The following is a 23,907-nucleotide window of genomic DNA, read 5'->3' on the forward strand; positions in this document are numbered from 1 at the left end:
TGTATAAATAGTTTCAGTTTAATTTCTGTTATCTTGAGCTGGAGAGGAAAATGTTTAAGACTAAGAGTTGGTGTGACAACGGTTTCTGTCTATAAAAAACAGACTAAGATATCAAAAACTCGTGTATACACAGGAACCAGCAGATTCCACTAAGTAACATAAACAGTTACCTTGGTCTGGCTCACATAGGAAACACAAAGCAACTCTGACAATAGATCGGAGCCAAATTTCCAGTGACGCTGATCCATTAGTGCTCGTGTGGCTCTTTTCTGGCTGCTTTACATTAAACACAGCATTAGGACAAGCTAAATCTTGCACTTAATTTTATTTTCATTTAAACAGTTTGGAGAAGAACAGCTAAATGCACTGTGACTGAGGCCATTTAATACTGAGAAGCCACTCGAGTGACAAAATAAGGTTTGCTTTTCCACAAGCGCACCTCAAGTGTTTCCTCCTATTGAGTACTATTCTGAGTCATACAGACTGAAACATGGCTCTCTATGGTCTTTAAGTACTTGGTTGCCTTGGCAGCTGCTTCAGGACTCCATGGTCTCTGCTGATAAGGAGGAGGAAGAGGCTGTGCCTAGGAAAGCAAGGCTCAAGAAGAAGAAGAAGAAAAAAAGAAAAGAAAAGAAAAACCCCAAACCCTAAAATCTCTTACACTATCCTCTTCTTTAACTTGGGGCGTATGCTGATAGTCTACAGTCTAGTATTACAACAGGTTTACTGTATCATTGCTTCTAAAATGACTAAATTGTCATGGATGCCTTGGCATGCAGGCCTAACTGTGAGCAGACAGCACCACTTACATTAATGGAAGTAGAATGGTGAAAGGAAAAAAAAGAGCTTTGTAAAATGCAGCTAGTGAAGCATCTTCCTCTTCAAACCGATCACACACAGTGAGGCGGAGTGATGCATCTTAAACTCGCTGTTGCGTAACAGCAATCGTGTCTGTTTGGATAAAAAAGACATCGTCTTCTCGTATTTCTATTTTAGGAAAGCACCGACATGCTGATACAGCTCTGAGTCTTTGCTCTGACATCAGACTGCAGCTCATCACACACAAACTTGGTGAGATCATAATTATAAAGGTTTATTTTCTCCTGCCATGTATGGGTTTAAAGGAAATGTGGATGAGTCACAGGTGTGCTTGCAGTGTGTGTCAGTAGGGAATGTCCCTCTGTAGCTAAAAGCCATCGTCTGCTGGTAAGTTTACTTGATCAGTGACAGGGGAAGGTGTTGCTCGAGTGACCTGAAGGCAAGTTCTGATCATGCTACGATAAAGCAGAGAGAAATAGAAAGGAGGAACTATGATATCAGCAAAGTGCTCAGCTCATGTTTATGTAAATATAAATGCGAACACTTAAAGTAACACAGTTCAAGTGAGAAGCTACAGCGCCTCTCTGCTCCCCCTTCCCTGGGATGTGAAGAGCACAGTCAGAGGTCCTAAAGGTAACCTCAACTTCCCTCTCAATAACATTAAACAGAAGGCCGTGGCTTTTAAATCAAAATCAAAGCCTATTTTTAGACAGCTTCTGTTTTCACATAGCGAGCTAGGAACAGAGACACTAATGGTGCTAGCCATCCACTTATCTCACAGTCGCCCGAGAACAAAGCTGAATCTTTAATGGCGAACGGTTTATACAAAGCAGGACATTCAGTTCACTCAAAGAACAGAACACATCGCCCAACTGTCTGTCTTCTGTGAAAAGTTAACCCTAAAACACTAATGTTGGGTGATTTTCATAAATCTCACTTAGTGGTTGTGTCTTTTTGTTTATTTCTCCCACAGTCGTCAGTGATGCAGGGAGACCGTGTCTTCACTGGACAAGGCTCACATGTTACAGGAATGGTTCCAAGCTTTGTTATTCATTTGATTAGATTTTTTTACCCATCATCCATTTCCTAATTTATCACTAATGTTAGTGCGTTTTTATGAGCTCTCCCCAGTGATACTTCTTTCACTTTATGAGATGTTGTATAGGAGACATACGAGAAAAGTACCTCAATTTGTCATGTACTGTTGTACTTGAATATATTTTTATGACAAGTATGTTTTATTGTATATATTATATCGGGTACAAAAACCTCCCAAAAACCCCAACAACTACCAGGTGTTAGTGACAGTGTCTAAAGTGTGAGTACAGGTTTTAATTAGTGAGCAAATCCTCTCCTTCACTGAAATACGCTGATTTGTTCCAAAATTTCTCCAATGCAACTGAGCCTCACACCAGTCAGTCTCACGAAGTTACCGACAAGACCTTACCTCGCATACAGCTTTCTAATCTGTGGATGAGCTGGTAGGATTTGCAGCGATCCAGCAGAGTTCGGATAGCTGGAAGTGGATCCAGGATGATAGTTTCAGGATGGGCATCAATGTAGTCCTTGAAACACAGATTTACAAACCTCTTAATTTTTACATTCAGAGAGCATTTACCATTATTATAAATGTTATTTTTCATGTATGTCCACACAGATGCAGTTCTCTGCATCATGACTAAACAGGTTTTGTATTGCTTACAGTAACATAACTATGGTCAAAGGCCATGACTTAAAAAGAAAATTGCCATTATTGGATATCTGAATCCAGATATCCTGGCTATGATTTCCCAAAACTTCTTATTCTGTGTAAATAAACCGACTTTTTGGAAAAATAACTGATGACTTACTAATGGAAATGTTTGTGGCTTTTATTTATTTATTTATTTTTTTAAACGTAACTAATGTGCTAAAAGGGCAACCATCTGCCACGACACACACACACACAGACACACACACACGAAATGTTAAACAAACATAATCACGTAGACAAATCCAAACACTGAGTTGAAGGGTCAACATGCCTCAATCTGTTTTTGTGTGTAAGCTAGAGAGAGCATGAGATGTATGCCAGCGGGTCTTTATAGGTTACATCACTGCATCTCTGCATGACCTGCTGTTAGATCAGCATGAGGCTGGCCATTTTACATAACTGCAGTCCCCTTCTCTTCTCTCGCCTTCCCGGCTTTCCTCCGACTCAGTCCTCACACCACCTCTCTGTTCTCGGCCGCTCTCCATCATCTCCACACTTGATTTTCGGCTACATGAATCCCTTTGCCAAGAGTTCATTCCGAGCGATTTCAAACTGAGTCACAAACGCTGTCAGGTGGAGCTGGCTGGCCTACACATTACACAAACAGCCCGCCTGCTCACATCGCAACTCCGCTGTCACACACATTTAACATGAAATTAAACACATCGTGCAATATTAAACATCAAGCACATGTACAGTGGAAATAAATGTCTATTTTTGAACAGAGTCTCAGCACACACACACACACACGCTATAGCACAAAGAATGTAAACCGACGCCTTTGCCTTGACATGGAGGACCCATCTGCAGGATTTGCCGGGATCTAACAGGCAATGCTAATCAAAGCCAGTCGACCTGTTATGTAAGTAAAATATGCTGCCACGGAAAAAATAAATAATAAATAAATAAATCCAAACTAATCTTCCAGGAGTTCAGAGGAATACTCTGTGATAGGGACAGTCACTTGCTGAATTCTGCATCTCAGAAGAAGAAATGCAGTTAAACAGAGACAAGAGGGGGAGTTGAGAAAGAGATCAACGCTTTTTAGCAGGTGCTGGAGAGGAAAAGAGCCAGACGTATGTCAGCGTGGGTGTAAGAGAGGGCTGTTCGCATTTCAGAGCAGATCCGTTTCCAGAGAAGAATAAATGGGTTTGTCTTTGGGAATATGGTCAGAAGAGCATCTAATCTGTCCTGCTGATTGTAAGCCATGTCTGTGATGCCACAGTTGTCAAACCTGAAGCGATACATTATTTTTAGCATTTGTATTAGCCACAACTACAACCAGATGGGTGCGATTTACCACATCAGTTCAGCTTACATAAGATGTCAAGTACAGAGAAGCCCGGAAGACCTAAATTACGACTGTAGCGATCTACACCCATTTGTCAGCGAGGTAAACGAAAAAAAGAAAATCTACAACAGATAAAAGCGCCTGGTAATTAGCTACAAATGCCATTTTATCTTCGCAGTTTAGTTGGAGAACGCAAATGATATTTGTCCAAGGTTTACTGCGAACACGGCTCGCACCTAGGGCCACTGAATCACCAGAGTGCATCTCAGGACGACATTTTGTTTTCATAAAGAGCTATTTTAGAGATGACGGTTTATTCTCTCCACGACACAACCGGGTTATTTATGATCACAGCTGTGTAACATTAGAATTACGCCAACACATATATTTCCAGTGGAAATGTAATCACAGATGACAGTTGTGTTCAGGTAAACACGCAGAACAAAAGAGGAGAAGACTCAGCCACAAGACTTGGCTGCTGATTTACCCGCTGATATTAAAGTCAACCACTAACTACAGTGGTAAAGTTTGAGTACTGACTAAAAGGAAGAAAATACTGTAATAAAACACAAAACACACACACTTCCTCTGAACTGAAAAAAACCCTACAAAGATGTTATCGATGCTTACAGGATGACATTTCTTTGTAATTCGTACAGCCAACTGAGAGGAGACCTTTAGCTTGAAGATCAACTGGCTGACTGAATAAACATTAAGGCAACGCAAAAAATACAGAAAAATTCCCGTCTCAATCTAAACGACTCATTCGAATGTGCACAGTTCAATTTTATTTAGTAAATAATGATATGAACACTACTAAGCATAGGGTATGCATTAAGATGAATGATGATTAAGAGGGCTGCCAGACGGCTACAGCTAACAGTAGTGGTAAATCAAAGTGACAAAATCTCTAAGCTTTAGCAAAAGGATGAATTATATATTTAAATAAATAAAAAGCCTTCAGAGAACTTATGAAAGGGTCACCAATTATCCACAGGGAGCCACAATATTTTTGTTATGTTTGGGGGAAAACCTAATAATAATTTTAAAACCATCCAACACTGGACATACTTAGCGTGACTCCTAATTCGGAGCAAGCTAATGGCTAATCTATTATCTTAATAGGACAACATGATGTTGTCCTATTAATATGTTGCTGTCAACATATTAATGCTGTCAATGAGCACAACTTGAAGCAACATTCATTATTCTGCAAAAACTTGAAAATTGCAATAATATTATAAAGTGAGTGTCGAATTTTTGTATAAACCTGCAGATATGCTTTTTAGCTCTGCAGAATGGCTTACATTTGGAGTCAGTCTCAAGTGGCCACTGTATGAGCTACAATTTTAGTTTTCTTTCTGAGCCCTTGAGGGTTTCAGCTTGATGAAAACCAGCCACATTTTGCTCAGTACATGGTATTAGGCAGTTAAGTTTTTGCTTTGATTGAACTTTTAAAGACAAAGGAGCAAATCCATGCCTTGCTTCTGGAAATTGACAAGATGTGAAAATGTAAGTCAAAAATTGCACTGGTTTGCACATCCACAGGAATCTAGAGCGCTTTTTATCATACGTAACTCACTAAATAACAAGTCTATATGTACACTGTCAAGCATCAAATGCAGGCCTGTGCTAATATCGACCAGGTTCTGCAGGATGTCAGCGATTGCTCCACTCTCACATCCTGTTTGCCCTTCTTAATTGAGCAGTCAGGGACATGGTGACAGAATTGCGTGACTCTGATCACGATTACAGCTCCTGAGTCACTAAGAGAGAGACGGAGGCATAGTGCAAGATAGTTTAATAAAATTCATTTTCACACCATCTGTACCACTGCCAGATTAATGAATGCATACACAGAGAAGAACAGCATGTTTCTAAAGTAGGTTTTCAGCTCCAAATTTGATGCGTTGAACATGAGATTTTTCTTAGTTCAGGAAGAACAAAAAAAAGTTTCAGAGATAACATTAAGGATTTATGAGTGACCACGTGCTCAAATATAGCTGCTAATGCATGTATGTTCCTGTGATCTGCCTGGCTGATTCTTTGAACACATTACCTGATTCCTTGAACTGGGTCATTTACAATCGTAAATGTAAAACTCGGTCACCCATAAATGTTTATTGCCGGTACTAGGGCTGCAGTCAAAACCAATCAGTCAAAGCCAATCAGTCAAAGCCAATCAGTGTCGCAAGACTTTTCTGCATTTGCGACATTAAAAAAAAAAAAAAAAAAGCTTTTTAAAGACCAGTTAATCTCAATATTGAATGTAGGCTGCATAACCTGTGAAATTCTGTGTCAAATATTTTGAGTAACAAATTATTTTTTGGTTATTTAACAGCCAAAATAGAACAATAAATATTAATATTAGCCATGCAATTGCTTCAATAATAGCTTCATCTAGATATGGATCTATGAAATCAAGACAAAGAATAAGTATTAAACAATTTTACAACTTAGATTGGACCTGTTTGATATTTAATAAAACATAAAATTGATGGATGAATAAGAAGTTGGAGTATTTGTTATCCATCTATTAGTAGAGATTATTCATTATGGCACCTACACTATTACCATTCCCAAGGTTAAGGATGAACTTAGACGGTTTCCCACACATACAGTGTATTCATTTTTCTTAATGTGTGTGTGTGTGTGTGTGTGTGTGTGTGTGTGTGTGTGTGTGTGTGTGTGTGTGTCCAAATGAACAGGCCAAAAGTGTGAATAGCATTCTCTAGGCCTTGTCCTCTCCTAAATTTTGGTTTTTCTATTTGTGAATACATGGGGAGGAGGGAGGGATAAGCAGGAAGACAGACCGATGCATACCTGTACTCTTTGTACCAACAGTACAGCCTGTGAATCATTCTGGTCAGCCTCAAGGATAAGGTCAGTCAGTTTGTGGATGATGACATCCAGGGGTCCATGGTCCTCTAGAGGCTGGCTGAGGTCCAGCTGAAGACAGAAGTGTAAAACAGGTCAAAGATTATTGTGCAGTCTGGGATGTATTAGCCATTTTTGAAATGGATATCCATCAGCAACCATATACACACACACACACACACACAAAAAAAAAACATTTTATCTTTATAAAACTCAGGTGTTACTATTAAAAAGTCACAACTGCTTTGAAAAATCTGTGACTTACTAACGCAATATTATAGATTCTTGGCCCATTAGATTTTAGTCAGGGTTTTAAGTGCTATGGGTGTGGGGGTTATTTTTGTGTCCCTGGCTGCGGAGAAAGGAAGTGTAAAACCAACACTACAGCAGTTACAAATAAGCACTTTCACACCTGCAGTATGCCAGGTCAACATCAAGTCAATCCTGCAATTTGTTGAGTTCTTAAGTCACGGCGTCCCGCATTTCCTGCAAAATCTGCAAAGACCTACTGCTAGTAAATAAGTCATAGGATTTCTGCCTGACCTTTTGGGTTCCTTTTGTTTAACCCACCATTTATTCACATCAGTTACTTCTTGCATACACGCTAAACAGAAAATCTACATATTCATGTACTTGTAGATGCATCGCTTCAGGTATGAAGTGGTACTGGTAAAGACACATAGTTGCAATTAATGTACTCATGAATCAGAATAATGGCTGTAGTGAACTAGCCTGTTATTCAAAATCACTCCTACCATATAGAACAATAGGGGGGGAAAAAGAAGAGTATACAAAGTAAACAGTGGGTAGATTTTGTTTCATCCTGAAAAACACATTCTTTTATGCTTAACTGCTTCCCTCTTACAAGGATGATGAATTATTTTTAAGAAAACAGTGGCTACATTTGGAAAGTCATTAATCTGTCACTTTAAGGCTTATTTACACTCCTAATCTCCTAATAGAAGACAGAAATCTCTCTTAAATCTGTAAGTTCTGGTCTAGGAAACACATTTTATTTTCTGACTTTTTGGTTATAAAAACATCATAATGACTGATTTTACATAGTGTTCTACCTCTTTATTTACAGCTTTAAATGTGGATTAGCAAGAGTTTGGTTTTTTTTTGCTTTGAATTACACCCGGATTTATTTCTGGCATCATCTTTGAAAACTCCAGCCTCCCTCTGGCTAGACCTCGAGTCTCATTGAGCATATTCGACAGCCTCTGAGAAAAAGCCAAATTAGCATTTGTTTGAAGTTTAACGGTGTTGAAAAGGGCTGTCTGCTGAGACCAAGTAGCTAACAAGTAGACAAAACAAGGCACCAAGTTTGATAAAGCATATGCAGGTTAGCACATGCATGTAGCAACATCACAAGCGACAGAGGAGAGATGCTAGAATTTAGCAACCAGTGTCGAGTGAACATGAACATGATGAAATTATTACCACAACGGGGCTGTCGCTGTGTTTAGACTGTTATGACAGAGTTTGGTCTATGTGAGATAACAACTTTTAAAGTTATGACAGTTAGTTTGGTGTCATGATTGCAGTTTTCAGTTAGTTTTTAAAGAGGTCCTTTTGATGTGTGACGTGAAGACAGGGCAGGAAAAATAACTCCAGAAAAGGGGTCTAGATCAGTGAAGACATGCTTTGATACACATTAATCATTAGAAAACTCTGGTTAGACACCAGCAATGTGTTTTCTAACACATGTAATAAAAATCTGTCAGTCTTAAATATCTGAGGCAGTAGTTCCCAAACTTTTTTTGCTGGGCCCCTCTTTGTTTTACAAGAAAATGTTTCCCCCCCCCCCGCTCCCACGCACGCCCCAATACATCCTCCAACCACACACGCCCATATTTTGCTCCATTGCGGTTTATTTCACACCTCAAACATTTAGTAAACAATTAAACAAATACAAGTAATCTGTAATAAATTACAGTAGTAATAAAATAAACTACTAACTCTTTTACGCTACGTCCGCACCTACACGGGTATTTTTGAAAACGCAGCCGTTTCGTCCACACGTAAACGGTGCTTCAAATCACCGAAAACAGATTTTTTTAAAACTCCTTTTTTGCGTTTACGTGTGGACGAGGAATACAGAGTTCGTCACACAACGTCAAAGGTATGTGTCTTTTTTCACGTCAGCTGTGCGCCACGTTATTGTTTACATGAGAGGAATTGCAGAATGGCAGATATAACAAAATACTGTTAATCTGACTATCTTCAGGTTTTACAGGCAGTTACTGTCCCTCCATTTACAAAGGCAGAGGCGTCACGGTGTCATTATTTTACATGTAGTTGTTTTTTTCCTGTGTAATAATATTCAACATATCAATACATTTTTCAAAAAATGCCTCTCTGTGCAAAATGGGTTCAAAAACATAAACAGCTGTGGGATACTGTTTGTCCGTGATTTGAACCGGGGGATTAAATCGTGGCAGGATCAACCTGATATTATTTGTATCCCACTGTAACTTTACTGTATAAAGAGCTAACATCTCCAACATGTCAGGAGTAGTTAGTAGTTGGTCATTACAACAAGTGTTTGTGAACTAAAAATCAAGAATGTGGGATACTGTTTGTCCGTGATTTGAAGAGCCCAGCGCTGCTCCCAATGAAGGGAAAACCAGTTCTGCAGGGGAGACCTACCTCCGCACTTGTGCAGGTGAAGCCAAAGAAAAGATTTGCTTCATCATATTTTCTAGTCTTTGGCTTGGAAGGAAGTTGGTTTGGAAACATATTCAGCGATGCTGTCCAAGCATTATTTTTTTTTCCCTTTTCATACCGAACCCCCCCCCTGCAATGGCCCTGCGCCACCCCTAGGGGGCGGGCCCCACACTTTGGGAAGGTCTGATCTGAGGTAACCCCTTACACATTTAACTTTGCACATTATCAGTTCTTGAATGTGCAAAATATGGTACTGGGGGGAAAAAATCGTATAAGGTACAGTGCTAACAAGCACGATTAGCTCATTAGCTAATCAGCTAATGGGCTAATCGGACAAACTCAGACAAAAGACAATGCAGCCACACCTTTCCAAACAAGCTAGAGGTGGGCAGATCCCCAATATCCTTGTGCAATCCATACATTATGCAAACAGAGTGAATACACCTTAGTCACACAGGTGTGGATCAATACAAGAACTGTATAACTGTACAGAGTTTCAGTTGGTTTAGGATAGGCCACTTCCAGAGCCAACATCTTCTGGTTAATGATTGTTAGAGATGTGATGGTTAGTTACTAACTTGAGTACTTTTGGTCGAACTCTGGTAAATCAGTTGTACAGGAGTGGTATATTGGTTTAGATAGTGTTCTTTACAAAGAGCATTTTGCACAGAGGAAAATGCAATCATACTATAACAATCATAGCATACAGTGGGGCAAAAAAGTATTTAGTCAGCCACCGATTGTGCAAGTTCCCCCACCTAAAATGATGACAGAGGTCAGTAATTTGCACCAGAGGTACACTTCAACTGTGAGAGACAGAATGTGAAAAACAAATCCATGAATCCACATGGTAGGATTTGTAAAGAATTTATTCGTAAATTAGGGTGGAAAATAAGTATTTGGTCAATAACAAAAATACAACTCAATACTTTGTAACATAACCTTTGTTGGCAATAACAGAGGTCAAACGTTTACTATAGGTCTTTACCAGGTTTGCACACACAGTAGCTGGTATTTTGGCCCATTCCTCCATGCAGATCTTCTCGAGAGCAGTGATGTTTTGGGGCTGTCGCCGAGCAACACGGACTTTCAACTCCCGCCACAGATTTTCTATGGGGTTGAGGTCTGGAGACTGGCTAGGCCACTCCAGGACTTTCAAATGCTTCTTACGGAGCCACTCCTTTGTTGCCCGGGCGGTGTGTTTTGGATCATTGTCATGTTGGAAGACCCAGCCTCGTTTCATCTTCAAAGTTCCCACTGATGGAAGGAGGTTTTGGCTCAAAATCTCACGATACATGGCCCCATTCATTCTGTCCTTAACACGGATCAGTCGTCCTGTCCCCTTGGCAGAAAAACAGCCCCATAGCATGATGTTTCCACCCCCATGCTTCACAGTAGGTATGGTGTTCTTGGGATGCAACTCAGTATTCTTCTTCCTCCAAACACGACGAGTTGAGTTCATACCAAAAAGTTCTACTTTGGTTTCATCTGACCACATGACATTCTCCCAATCCTCTGCTGTATCATCCATGTGCTCTCTGGCAAACTTCAGACGGGCCTGGACATGCACTGGCTTCAGCAACGGAACACGTCTGGCACTGCGGGATTTGATTCCCTGCCGTTGTAGTGTGTTACTGATGGTGACCTTTGTTACTTTGGTCCCAGCTCTCTGCAGGTCATTCACCAGGTCCCCCCGTGTGGTTCTGGGATCTTTGCTCACCATTCTCATGATCATTTTGACCCCACGGGATGAGATCTTGCGTGGAGCCCCAGATCGAGGGAGATTATCAGTGGTCTTGTATGTCTTCCATTTTCTGATGATTGCTCCCACAGTTGATTTTTTCACACCAAGCTGCTTGCCTATTGTAGATTCACTCTTCCCAGTCTGGTGCAGGTCTACAATACTTTTCCTGGTGTCCTTCGAAAGCTCTTTGGTCTTGGCCATGGTGGAGTTTGGAGTCTGACTGTTTGAGGCTGTGGACAGGTGTCTTTTATACAGATGATGAGTTCACACAGGTGCCATTCATACAGGTAACGAGTGGGGGACAGAAAAGCTTCTTACAGAAGACGTTACAGGTCTGTGAGAGCCAGAGATTCTCCTTGTTTGAGGTGACCAAATACTTATTTTCCACCCTAATTTACGAATAAATTCTTTACAAATCCTACCATGTGAATTCATGGATTTTTTTTTCACATTCTGTCTCTCACAGTTGAAGTGTACCTCTGGTGCAAATTACTGACCTCTGTCATCATTTTAAGTGGGGGAACTTGCACAATCGGTGGCTGACTAAATACTTTTTTGCCCCACTGTAAGTATGCATGTATGTAACCGAGGAGACCAAGCTTGATGAAACTTTGGATAAACATTGTATAGGCCATATAGATGTTGAAACTCAATGCCCTAGGCAAATATTTAATTAAAATCCCACAATAGTATACATTTTATAGGTCAATTTAGCAACAAATGGGATGTCAGACTAGACTAATGTATTACAATATAACATCATACTACGCATGAATGCATGTTTGTATATTCCTTAGCATAGAGTGGGAGTTTGTTAGTATGGCAAATATTTGAATTTCAGTGTGGTGTGAAATACTTTCATATTTGTAGCATGAACAATGAATACTAGACACCATGCAGGCTGCAGAAAACATTCCACCATGCAAAGAAATGTCACGACATGCTGCTTTTCAAGTTGAGCTGAATTTCTTTAAGAGCTCATTTTCCTATATCAACATGGCATTTCTTCCTCTGGCCATCTTAATACTGTTGGATTTCATTGTAATGAACTGAACATTCCTGCCTGTAGAAACACGCCCTTCAGTTCACACCCTTCAGCAACATGTTAACATGAACTGATTCTTGAAAAGTGAATCTGCATCTGTGTTGTTTGTAACTACATGAACTGAAGGCTTAATATGTACCAACATAGTTGAAACTGTACAGAACATGATCGCATATGTAACTTTACTGTTTCCATATTAAATTAAGGAGAGCAGAACCTCTGATTTTGGTAAACTTTCAGTTTTGTTTTAAGCTCGAGATGTTAAACATATTATTAACACAGGAGTACATAATCTTACAATCATCATATCACCCACCCCAAGTCAAGAGATCTCTGGAAACCTCTGAGAGCAAAAGCTTTCTGATAAATATTGCTGGTACAGTTTTTACATACAAGTGTCTAGTGGATTCAAAAGTCACTCAACCAGTTTCATGAAGTGAAATGCAATGGAAACAGGAAGGCAATCGATCATATTATGTAACAACTTCTACAGCATTTGTAATAAAAAAGGTTTCAAAAACAAACACTGCTTTATTGAATTATTGTTGCGCCTATCCAGCAGGTTTATCAGGAATCGTGTGGTCATAGGACACATAGACACTGTGGTGCAAGCATATGGCAGATGTATAAAACACATAAACATGCTGCCATGACCTGACCAATGCTGTGTTTGCAAGTCATACTCATAAAATGTGTTGTCACCTGTGGTCAAACAACTACTGAGTCTTTAACACTAGCTGCTGTGAGCAGCAGTGATGACAGGGCTACGCCAGTGGCAAGAGCCACCTTTTTTTTCTTTTTTCTCTACCTAGCAGTGTGACAGGGCCTGCCTGATGGGGATTTGTCTCTACTGAGGCACTGCTTTTAATCTTCTGCTTATATGACACACAGAGGGCCCATCCACAGCCTGGCCCTGCCACAAAAACAGGACTCTAGATTGTGGGGTCATCACCCATTGGCAAAGACACATCACACAGGATGAAGCTCTCTCTCCTCCCTGTGCACTGACAGAATGACCCTGCTTTAGAGCTTATCCCAGAACCCAGCAGTAAAGTCACTGATGTCCTTCTAAATGCTAAAAGCAGAAATGTCAGCTGATGGTTTTCAAAGTCCCTCTGGGACTGAGAGGTAGCAGTGGGCCGTAGTGGTGACGGACAGCGGAGAAAAAAGGCTGGGTCCTGGAGGGAGAGGGTAGGTCAGGGCTAACATATTTTCAGCTTTGATGTAGCTCTGCTGTGGGGCCAGTCTCTCCCCTATGGGAAACTAACATTCATGATCTTAAGCAAACAGCAAAGACAAAGCTTGTGGAGTGCTTTGCTCATCAGTAAGTACACTGCACACAAATTATAAGGACCACAGTCATTATTTGGCGATGCCTCTGCTTAGTCTCATTCTAGTTCAGCTGCATCACACCTGACTTTTGCTTTGTTGTCAGGCAAACCCAAAGAGTATGTGCAGAGAACAGACAGACATGTGATAAATCATTTATTCTGTATGCCATGTTGCAATGATGGCACGCTAGGGTGAGTGTGCAACAAAGAAAAAAAAAAAAAAAACATGCATGCACAAGTCTAAGACAAACTGTGGCTGCCAGACATATCTCACATCAGCAAAAGATTAACACAAAAGGAGAGTCTCCAAATTCTCCACATAAAAACTGTATGGAAGGTCAAACTGGGAGCTAATTAGGCTAATGGCTCTCTCCTCAGCAGTTTACAGAGAGACGACTTATCCCTGCTGAATTGATTGTGCAATCTAAGCTTTTGAGGAACTGCCTTTCATCACACGATCAACATAAATGCTTTGGTAAGTAAAGGTTACCCAGCATTAGACAGGTCTGATTTTACTGCTTTTGTAGGTAGCTTACAAAAACTTTAAGTAACTTCCTTAAAAGGCGGACCAAGTCATGCAGGATGAAAATGAACAAACTGCCAAGATGTTTTCAGGTGAGATGAAGAAATAAAGCATCAGCATAATTGTACCAAGCCCACTGACAAGAGCTGATAAGATAAAGGAGGTACTGCACAGTCCATTGTATTCAGACCATTGACTAAATCATTCGTCAACCACCCCTGAACTCCCACTACACTGCACACATGTCACATAAAAACTGGGGGAAGAGATAAAGTAGCATGCCGGAAATTACCTTTAAATTTTTGAAGCACTAAGGATAATAAAAACAGCGACTTGATAAGTTTCTCTGGGCAGCCAACTCAAAAATTGGCTCATCATTTGAGATTCCTTTTCCTGAGAGAGAATACTGGCTTTCAGGAGAACAACCCTGGTGAGTTAATCTCATCATACCCATGATATACACAACCTAATGTAGGGATCATGGGGAAACTGGCTCTTGTAGACTCAGTGCTAAAGGGTCAGTATTGATGAGCTTCAAAAACGTGCACAGGGGAGGTAATGGAAAGATGAGAGGGATGAGGGGTACAGCAAAGGTAAGCCTTGGTAGAGCCTAGAGGAGAAATCATTAAAGTCTGACAATGGAATCTTTTTCACTTTCGTCAGTCCTGACGCATATACATACAGAAGGGTTTCCCACACTGAAAACAGAAATATAAAATTAAGTCCCTTGGGCGGCCAGATTTAGCAAAGATCTGTTCACACGAGGTGACGTCATAACCACTTTCAACCTCTTGGGGAATACAACCTCTCGGGAAGTGCACCTCATTAACTCTGTCACTTCAACTGTGGAGCTTTTTTTCTACACAACAACAAAACAAGACAAAAAACAACTGGTCTGTAAAACAAATCACAGTGGGGCTGTGATTTACCCATTTACTATTGGTGGGGACCTGAACTTAAAGATTTTTCGCTTCTTTTGTCCAACAAACTATCCAAAAGCCATACATACACAAGTCTGATATAACAAAAGACGAAGAAAAAAAAGTTTCTACTTGAGAAGCTGTTGGGTGGTTTCATTAAAACACTTCTGATTGATCAAAGTCGTACATACAGCACATAGAAAACAAGCAATTTATTGTGCATTAAGGCTGTAAACCGACAATGAATCAACAGGTTTTTATGCCAAAAGGATTCATTTAGCCTTGGATTTTCAGGGTTGACTTGATAGCACAAGGGCCAGCCTGTCTGTCAGACCACATGGAACAAGGTTAGCTGATTACACTGGCTGACAAAAAAAATAAATAAAAATCTGCACCAAGCAGCAAGAGAAGGTTAAATTGACTTGACATCCACAAAAATAGCAAAAGTTGTATGCTTTCTTAAAAGCTTAAAACAGTGACCAAACAATAATAATAATAATAATAATAATAATAATAATAATAATAATAATAATCTTCCACTACTGTAATTTTCTAAGTCTCTAAACCAATTAAAACTTCAAGACTAATTTGTTTACCTGCTTTCCGTCTCCCTGTGTCCTCTCCAGAAAGACTAGGTTTAACGCGGACCTATGTTTTGACTTTCCCCATATATACACTATCCCAGTGGTCTAAACATCAGAAAACATATCATAGATTAGAAAATAAGAGTCCCCAGGCTCCAAATTCACTAGTGCAATAGGAAACTAAATCTTTGTACAACAAGGCCAAAGTAGGACAACGGATACTGTTATCTTTGTTTCTGATGTGGCCACGACACTGCAGGCACTGACAGGAACGGACACAGCGCGGCCACCCAAATCATTGGTGTGCATTCAAAAACACTTCTGGCTCTGTTAGTAAACTGAACTGTCTCGACTGGCAGTGACAGCCCAGCTAAAACTAACAAGTTTATGCTGATTTATAGAAGTCAGGAGAAAAAAAACAAAAAACAAACAAACCCCACAACAGTGAAAAGCAGGTAGTTGTAGATGAACTAGTAACAGAGAAGATAGCAGCACCGTTCCAAGCCCTGGGTACATCCTAACTTTGGGCCTGTGAGGATCTGCGGTCTCCCAGGAGGGGCTGAATGCATAGTGGGAAACAAAGCCCTGCTTACTTTGGGACTATTCCCAGGACAAGACTCTTTCTGGGTGTGCTGATATTGTCAGCACAGCGAGAGGAAAAAAATAACCTCAAAGTGAAGGAGAAAAAAAAAACCAAAACCCAATCCCACAAGATAAAAAGAAACAAAGTAAAAGGCTGAGAGAAAGGCAGGATAATTTCCTCTTTAATTTCAGAGAGCACTCTAAGTGACAGATACTGTTGTGCACAGAGCTCCCAGTACTTCGTGACAATTGTTACTATGCTGCTGAATGGCCTGTGCTTACTTACACTCTATAGTATGCTGGGCAAGAGCCGTTAATGACAGCAGCTTTTCCTTCCCTGAGGTCCGTATTTACTGGGACATAGCTCAGCACTCAGAGGTAAATTATTACTATAGGCAGACTAGTATTTATTTTGGTACACCAACAGCTCCCACTGAAAAGAGCTGTATCTTCTTCTATTTATGCAATTTTATATCATAAAAGTATTTCTGCTGATATGACTTTTAACTGAGGATCTGAATACTTCAACCCTCCACACACACTCACAACATGAGAAGCTGCTCGCCCAAATAGACTCTTGTGACAAACAAGTTGAATTGAGGTCAGGTGTTGAAATATCAAGTTGGGATGACTTTCATCACAGCTTAACAAGGAACATGGGCTGTTGTGATATACTGTGACCAATGACGCTACATACAAAAAAAGCAAGACTGTGAAAAAACTACATCCTGTCTGTAGGAGGTTATGCACTTAGTAATTGGCCAAAGAAATATATCAAATGTAAAGTGTTGTAGGTGGATTGACTTTCAGGCATCAAATATGAATAGCAGAGATTCAAAAGTATCACAGCACAAACAAACAAACACATGACCAAAGAAGTAAAAAACACACAAAATCAAACTGTGTGCTCTTCTTACCTGAACAACTTCTATTCCTCTTTTCCTGAAAAAAAGGACAAAATAAGACTTTTTATTTTGTAGAAGATATAAGATGAAAATGCTCAGAAACAGACATTGCTGTTTATTTAAGGACCTAAACGCTAAAGGCGTGTTATATAAAAGTATATCATGTAGTGTAGGTGAAGATGCCTTTGTTGTCTTTGAGTCGTACAGACGTAGGCTCAAACATTCAGAGCAGAAGACTGATAGGAAGTGAAAAGCAGAATTAAAAATAAATAAATAAAACAAAACACACGCGTACGCTCGCTCACGTGCACACATACACAGCTAAATGATGTACGATTGGTCTGATTTTAAATATTTATTTTTCCATTTGTGTTACACCATGTAAGACATGTTTCTCAATCATTTGTCCGCACTTGTCTTGCTTTCATAACAGTGGTTCCTCCAACTGTGGGGTGCTGACCGAATACTAAGTTCTAAGGGAAACTAAACAAACAAGAGTGTGCTGACGTCATCACACCAAACTTTACTTAACTAAAATTCAACTAAATCCACTTTTTTTTATTGGTAATTATACAAATAAAAAGATTAAAATTGGTAGAACACGTGGTGTGAATTTTGAATAGGTTTTTGAGAACCACTACCTTTTAATCTAACACAAATCTTTATGTAAATTCACATCAAAGGAGTTCCCCTCCATAAGAGGAATTAAACAGAAACTCATATCTCTCCAATAGTTTAACTTCATGAACAGTAAGATGCCTGAACCAGGGACACATAAGCCTTCTGCATCTGAAGATAGGAAATAAATGAAACATTATCTTAATTTAGCCACAAAATTTATCTGCAAGTAAGATTATTATGATGGAAATACTAAATCCCACCCACAGACCTGGAGAAACTGCAGTTTCTGTGCAGTTTCTACCTTTTGGGAACAGCACAGAAATACTAGACTTTGGGTAGAAATAAAAAAACAAAAAACAATAGGACACAGCAGTATTTAAATATATATGCATAAATTTAAATGTGAGATGGCTTATCTCTTTTGAGAGAGGAGCATTACTAAACTGGCACCACACATTTAAACCTGCTGGGTGTATGCCGGTCCTAACACCTGCACTGAGAGGAAAACCTCAGCCCAAACAGAAAGCAGAAGAGAGGGCATTTGTACAATCCTGGTTCAGCTGGCTCGGCGAAACCCTACTAGGTCAATACAGAAAGTTAGCCAAAGAGTTTCTACACAGCAAAGCATAACAGGAAAAACTCCAATGCTTAATGCAGCGACTCCTAGTTGGGGGAATTCACAAAGAGAACACCACCAGCCTAACACTACATCCAATTCATCCTTTCCAAGCAAGCAGTTTTTGAGGTTGCAGTCCCATGGTAACAGCAGTGCAACCATTCACCGCTTCACAACAATGTGGATATTTAATACTGCAGCTGGTGCGTTTCATGCGACGTGAATGAGGTCTTTAGTTTCGTGAGATATGGAGATCCTCTGCTCTGCTATATTGTTACACGGTCAACACAGTGAAAGGGAAACATTTCTCTCTCACACACACATACACAACCACTTTGATACAGGCACACTGTACATCTATAAACCTGGAAGTTTAGCATTTAAGGCACATCGTGTGGCATTAACAGTTACCAAGTTGACAAAGGGTGTAAATGAGATGGTGACCATAAAGTAAATAACATTTTATGCATAGCTAATTAACCATACAGAAAAGTATTTTGAGCATTTAAAAAAAATAATTTTTAAAAAGTACCAATTATTATCCAAGGGAAAACGTAGGCCATGAGGATATTCAAGATTTGTCTGTTAATATTTTACTCCGTGGGGCTTTACTTAGGTGGATCAGCCAGCTATACTTTGAGGTATTTATTTATTTTAACCCTTATCTGTTTAAAACCTAGATTAAATGAATTACTCTCGATTTTGAAAATTCAGAAATTGATGTTCTGCTCCAACGACTCTGTGAGCTAAACGGCATGAAGAACATTCTGGAGAGGCAGCTGATTTTTGCTAGTCAAAAAATACAAAGCTTCTTTCGACTACTCCCTTACTCACATGGGATCACCACAGCAGATGGATTCACAAATTTGATTTGGCAGACTTTTAGACTAGAGGCCCTTCCTCTCTTCTCCTCTTGCTCTTGAATTGGAGACCTTTTACCTTTTAAATATACATGTTATTAATTATTTGTTTATTTATCTTTTTCTGCTCATTCCAGGTTTATATACAAGTCTTCCAACAATTTCAGTAAACTCCTTGCATTTGTTATTATTAGTATATTGTAGTATAATGTAGATGAGAGTTGTGGTGAAACTGAAGAATGAGAAAATAATATTTTCAGATAATCTAATGAAAATCAGGGTTGCTGCTTTTTAAAGCATCAGGCATGTGTGCCAACTGAAAAGATGCCTCTCAACTGCTGTGCAAGCTGACATGCGGACATAAACTCAACTAGCTCTGACCAGCAGGAACCCCAAAGTCCAGATGCAAGAGACAGGACAGACTCTTCAATTATGCACACACAATGTCAGCTGCTTACCACATGATGACAGGGGAAATTCTGTCCAGTCACTGTTTAAAAGTAACACTGACACATGGTTTATCTTTCATAATAATAAATGATGCAGGGAAACAGATAAATTTAAACCATCAAGTAAAAATTGCACTTCATGAAATTAAGCACAAAGGGTCACTAAATGAATTTAATACTACATAAAGTCTCTTTAATTTGGAACAGACTTCCTCAGACGCACAACACCAGGTCCAGATAAAGTTTAAAATTGCCACATCCTGTACCTCTTTTCAAAAGTCGCGGCTTTTTAGAAAACATACATGCAAGGTGGTAGGGTGTTCTTAGTGCCATCCTTCCTTTCCTCATAACATTTGTTTTCTATGCTACATGACTGGAGTAGGAAAAGGAGAACTTGAAGAAAAGTTTCCCTGACTAACAGGGAGAAGTAGTCATGTGTGAACATATAGTGAACATATACAAGCCACATTCACTTTGTGGCTCATTTGCAGTTATCTGCTGTGCCATTTGTTGCAGTTTTCAAAGGCTATGCGTCACAAAGACCAATTCTTAATGCTGAGCCAGAGCTCTTCGTGTCAAACATATCGAACAAACCTATATCCAGCTCATAGGGAAGAAGGTGGTGAGCAGGATGCAGGGAGGAGGGGAGGTATGCTCGGAGCTTTATGTAGAGATTAAAAATGTTTCGTGGATTACAGTGTGGTAATCTGTGCTGACTCAATCAGGTTGCTTTATGAGGCAACACACTGTTGGAAAAGGTGAAAATCCTTCTGGAACATATCAACATATCTGATGTACTGAGGCACATGTGTGCAAAATCACAGGACCGGAGATTACATTGTTTTGTCCAGCCTCTCTCAGATTTTCAAGACATGTTACTATGTGATAACTAGCCCTCATACAGTGCAAGTAGGTAAGGTCACATCGAGCCAAATACTTATACTGGAAACTAGTATGATACCTACTAAAACAAAAAACGGCACAGTGAACCAGCTAGAGCTTCTCTCTCTCACCCTTTCATATTGCTATGCGAGATTCAACAGTTGCTCGGATTTTTTTTTATTGCAAATATTCAAAGGTAACAAATTGTGTCTGCTTGATTAACGACACCCATCTCTTGTCTGAAGTGTCTGGGGAGTTGCACACACTGAAAAAGACACCTACAGGAAAGTGAAAGTGAGAGTAGAAGACAGAAACTAATAAAAGCACAGAGTTTTGTCTTTTTCCCCCTTTTTTTTTGACCTCACTTTAAATGTATTTGCTCATTTATTACTAAATTTTTTTGTTTACAAAGTTAGGAAACAACGTCTAAGTCAGGGCTCATATTAGTGGAAAAATCTCAAGTCCATTAGCACTTGTATCCGAATGGTACCCAAAACCGATACTGTACTTCAGTATCTGTACTGAAAACGTCAGACTGCTGCATCACCAGCAGCTAGGCAGCTGTTGCAATGAGACTATAAAGCGGCTGTCTCGCCCTAATGCCCTTTGACAATCTGATATACTGTACAGCACCTATCGTAAAACAGCAAGGACGAGCTCACATCTGCTAAGAAAATATAGGCCCTTCAGCTTGTGTAACACTTGACTCAGCTGGATAAGAGACACAACAAAATAGTGTGCACACAGCACTCACATAGATGCGTCTGTCAAGGCTGGGGGAATCTGTGCAAATTCTTACACCAGCCTTGACTAAATTCATGTTAGGACGATGCATTTGGTAAGAACAGGTTTATTTTCTGTTGATAAACAGAGACAAAAGCCTCAGACTGAGCTAGCACTGTTCCATCTACATATGATAAAAAATGATATGGTGGTCAGAGTTGAACATCAAATGCTACTTTTTAGATACGTTAATAAGGAAGAGACTTTTTCTTTTAGACCACATTTAGCTGCTTTAAAGTTTAACGCTCTGAGCCAACTGACCTAATAATAAAACTGGTTTTGTCAGCTTATCCTGTTACACATTTACCATGCACCAACAAGCACTGTGCCAGGACATACACAAAACAGGCTTGTGCCTGATCCTTTGGGGAACCCATTTCTTCACAATACAACAGAAAAGGAGATTAGCAGTACGGCTTCAGGCCACATCAGCAACCTTAAATGCTTAGCATGCATGAGTAGGGATGTCACTCACTGACATTTGGTGAGCACGTTTGTGTGAAAAGTGCCGAAGGGCTTAAATCTGTGAGAAGAGTCCTCCTTGTCACAGAGCCTTAAGGGGAAGTTTCGATGAATTGTCACATAACTTGTTAACCATAGGGGCCAACTATGTGAATGCATGTAGTTTGACGGCTGTTCTTCAATCATTTCAACTGCACACAATAAACTGGAGTTAGTTAACGAACCTGCACAGATCAGCAAAGGCCTGGAAATTCAGTTTCTTCATCTTCTTCTCGCTGAGCCAGTAGCCGACTCTCCGGCCTTTCAGGAAAGTCTGCATTTCCACTGTGCCCCTGGTCCTTTTTTTTGCAGGTAAATGGTGCAACTAATGACTCAACCTGGACAGACGAGAACAGACCCCCCCCCCCCCCACACACACACACACACACACGTTAGTGTCACAACAGCCAACCAGGGAGCAATCTGGGGAATAATTAAGTTCACTGCTCGGTTACTGATACGTTGCTCCAAAGCAATAAGTGACGTCTTCTACCAGTCTGTCTCTTGGATATTCACGGTCTTGTGGTTAGCATGATATAGTTTCCAAACGTAATATTACAGTGCATCTGGCTGAGCATCAGCGAATCCCACACACTGACCCTCTTTTGCTAACCCCAACTGCTAACGTTAGCTGGCTAGCTATGTAGTGACAATCTCCAGAGCTAACCGATGGCGTGCAATTAGGAAACGCAAGCTAGCTTCCTAGCTTTACAGGCTGAACACAGTCGTAATACGTGCCCATAAGAAATGAGTGAATTGTTAGCGGAAACAGCTCCTGGTTACCTAAAAATAAGGCAACTCCCTCAACTAGATAAAGCTGACATCGGGAGGCTATAGAGAGCTAACTAACCTGGCAGTTTTAGCACAGTTCCCCTTGAATTTGCGTCCTCTTCAGAAACTAGCTCGCGTAGTTTGCCATTCTCAGCCCGTTCGCTGGAGAAGGAGTAACAAGCACGATGACAGGCACCGCTGGGCTCACGTTGAGATGTTGCTGGTGTTTTCTCTCTCAGTCTCTGAACTGGACTGCCCGCACACACCCAGGATCCAGAAGACTGATGCCGCCTTCACGACCCCCTCGGAAAACACCACCCCTGCCTGACTGACTGTCGAATCACAGCGCGTCTTGCTTTCACGCGCCTTCCTGCTTCCACTGATGATTATCTTTCCTGTTATGATATAGAATAATCGAGTCATTGTTTATCTATAAAATGTAACAAGATAATTAACGAAAAGACGTCCCTTAACTATATATATATATATATATATATATTATCGTCATATTTTCCCATTTCAAACCCCTCAAATGTTAATTCATGATTTGAATAATTAGAACAAGTTCTGTTGATTTGCCTTTCTAATAATAAATGACGAGATGCGTTAATACTTATTTCGTCCCTCCACATTCATCATCTCTTCCAGTTTTTGACCCGTAACAGACAAGAGAAGCATGTCACACTAGCGCCATCCGTTGGAAAACTATCGAAACGTCCAACATGTTTTCCCCATGCTTAAACCCCATGCTGGCGGGGCGATCGTGGCTCAAGAGTTGGGAGTTCGCCTTGTAATCGGAAGGTTGCCGGTTCGAGCCCCGGCTCGGACAGTCTCGGTCGTTGTGTCCTTGGGCAAGACACTTCACCCGTTGCCTACTGGTGGTGGTCAGAGGGCCCGGTGGCGCCAGTGTCCAGCCTCGCCTCTGTCAGTGCGCCCCAAGGTGGCTGTGGCTACAATGTAGCTGCCATCACCAATGTGTGTGTGAATGGGTGGATGACTGGTTGTGTAAAGCGCTTTGGGGTCCTTAGGGACTAGTAAAGCGCTATAAATACAGACCATTTACCATTTAAACTGAAAAGGCATCTAATTAAAAGTCAGCGATTGGGGGTTTCCACCCAAGTGGCACAAAAACAACCAACAACAAAAGGTTATTAATCAGAATTTGTGGAATGCCACAGCCAGTGTTATAAAATGAGAAAAGTAATATGAAGATCATTAGAGGGAGTGCAAGAGCGAGACAGGAAGGAAACAACGGTGTCTGCAGGTGTTAACCACAACAAACAGTTGCTGCTGTTTCAATTTATTTTTAATATCACACACTTTTATGATTTTACTGAAGTTTTATTGTGATGACTACTGGGTACAATATCTAGCACTGAG

The 23,907-nt window shown here is 40.3% G+C and overlaps 1 protein-coding gene across 2 annotated transcripts in view; it reads right to left on the reverse strand.

Moving 5' to 3' along the window:
• Positions 1-22,866, reverse strand: part of LOC147307314 (inositol-tetrakisphosphate 1-kinase-like) — a 35,519-nt gene extending 12,653 nt beyond the window's left edge. Inside the window, exons 1-5 of one of the 2 annotated variants that reach the window (XM_086273877.1) lie at positions 22,607-22,866; positions 21,942-22,094; positions 17,057-17,081; positions 6,687-6,812; positions 2,267-2,384 (exon numbers count right to left, since the gene is read on the reverse strand). In XM_086273877.1, coding sequence (XP_086130003.1) covers positions 2,267-2,384; positions 6,687-6,812; positions 17,057-17,081; positions 21,942-22,036 — 364 coding nt within the window. In that variant the 5' untranslated portion in view covers positions 22,037-22,094; positions 22,607-22,866. The remainder of the gene's footprint in view (positions 1-2,266; positions 2,385-6,686; positions 6,813-17,056; positions 17,082-21,941; positions 22,095-22,606) is intronic. The other variant, XM_086273876.1, reaches the window with a different exon arrangement.
• Between the last annotated feature and the right edge of the window lie 1,041 nt (positions 22,867-23,907).

This window comes from Aulonocara sp. 'chitande type north' Nkhata Bay, linkage group LG19 (assembly GCF_057382095.1).
Source record: "Aulonocara sp. 'chitande type north' Nkhata Bay isolate Kocher_YH1m ecotype deep benthic linkage group LG19, A_spYH_male_GT1.1, whole genome shotgun sequence".
NCBI lineage: Eukaryota > Metazoa > Chordata > Actinopteri > Cichliformes > Cichlidae > Aulonocara > Aulonocara sp. 'chitande type north' Nkhata Bay.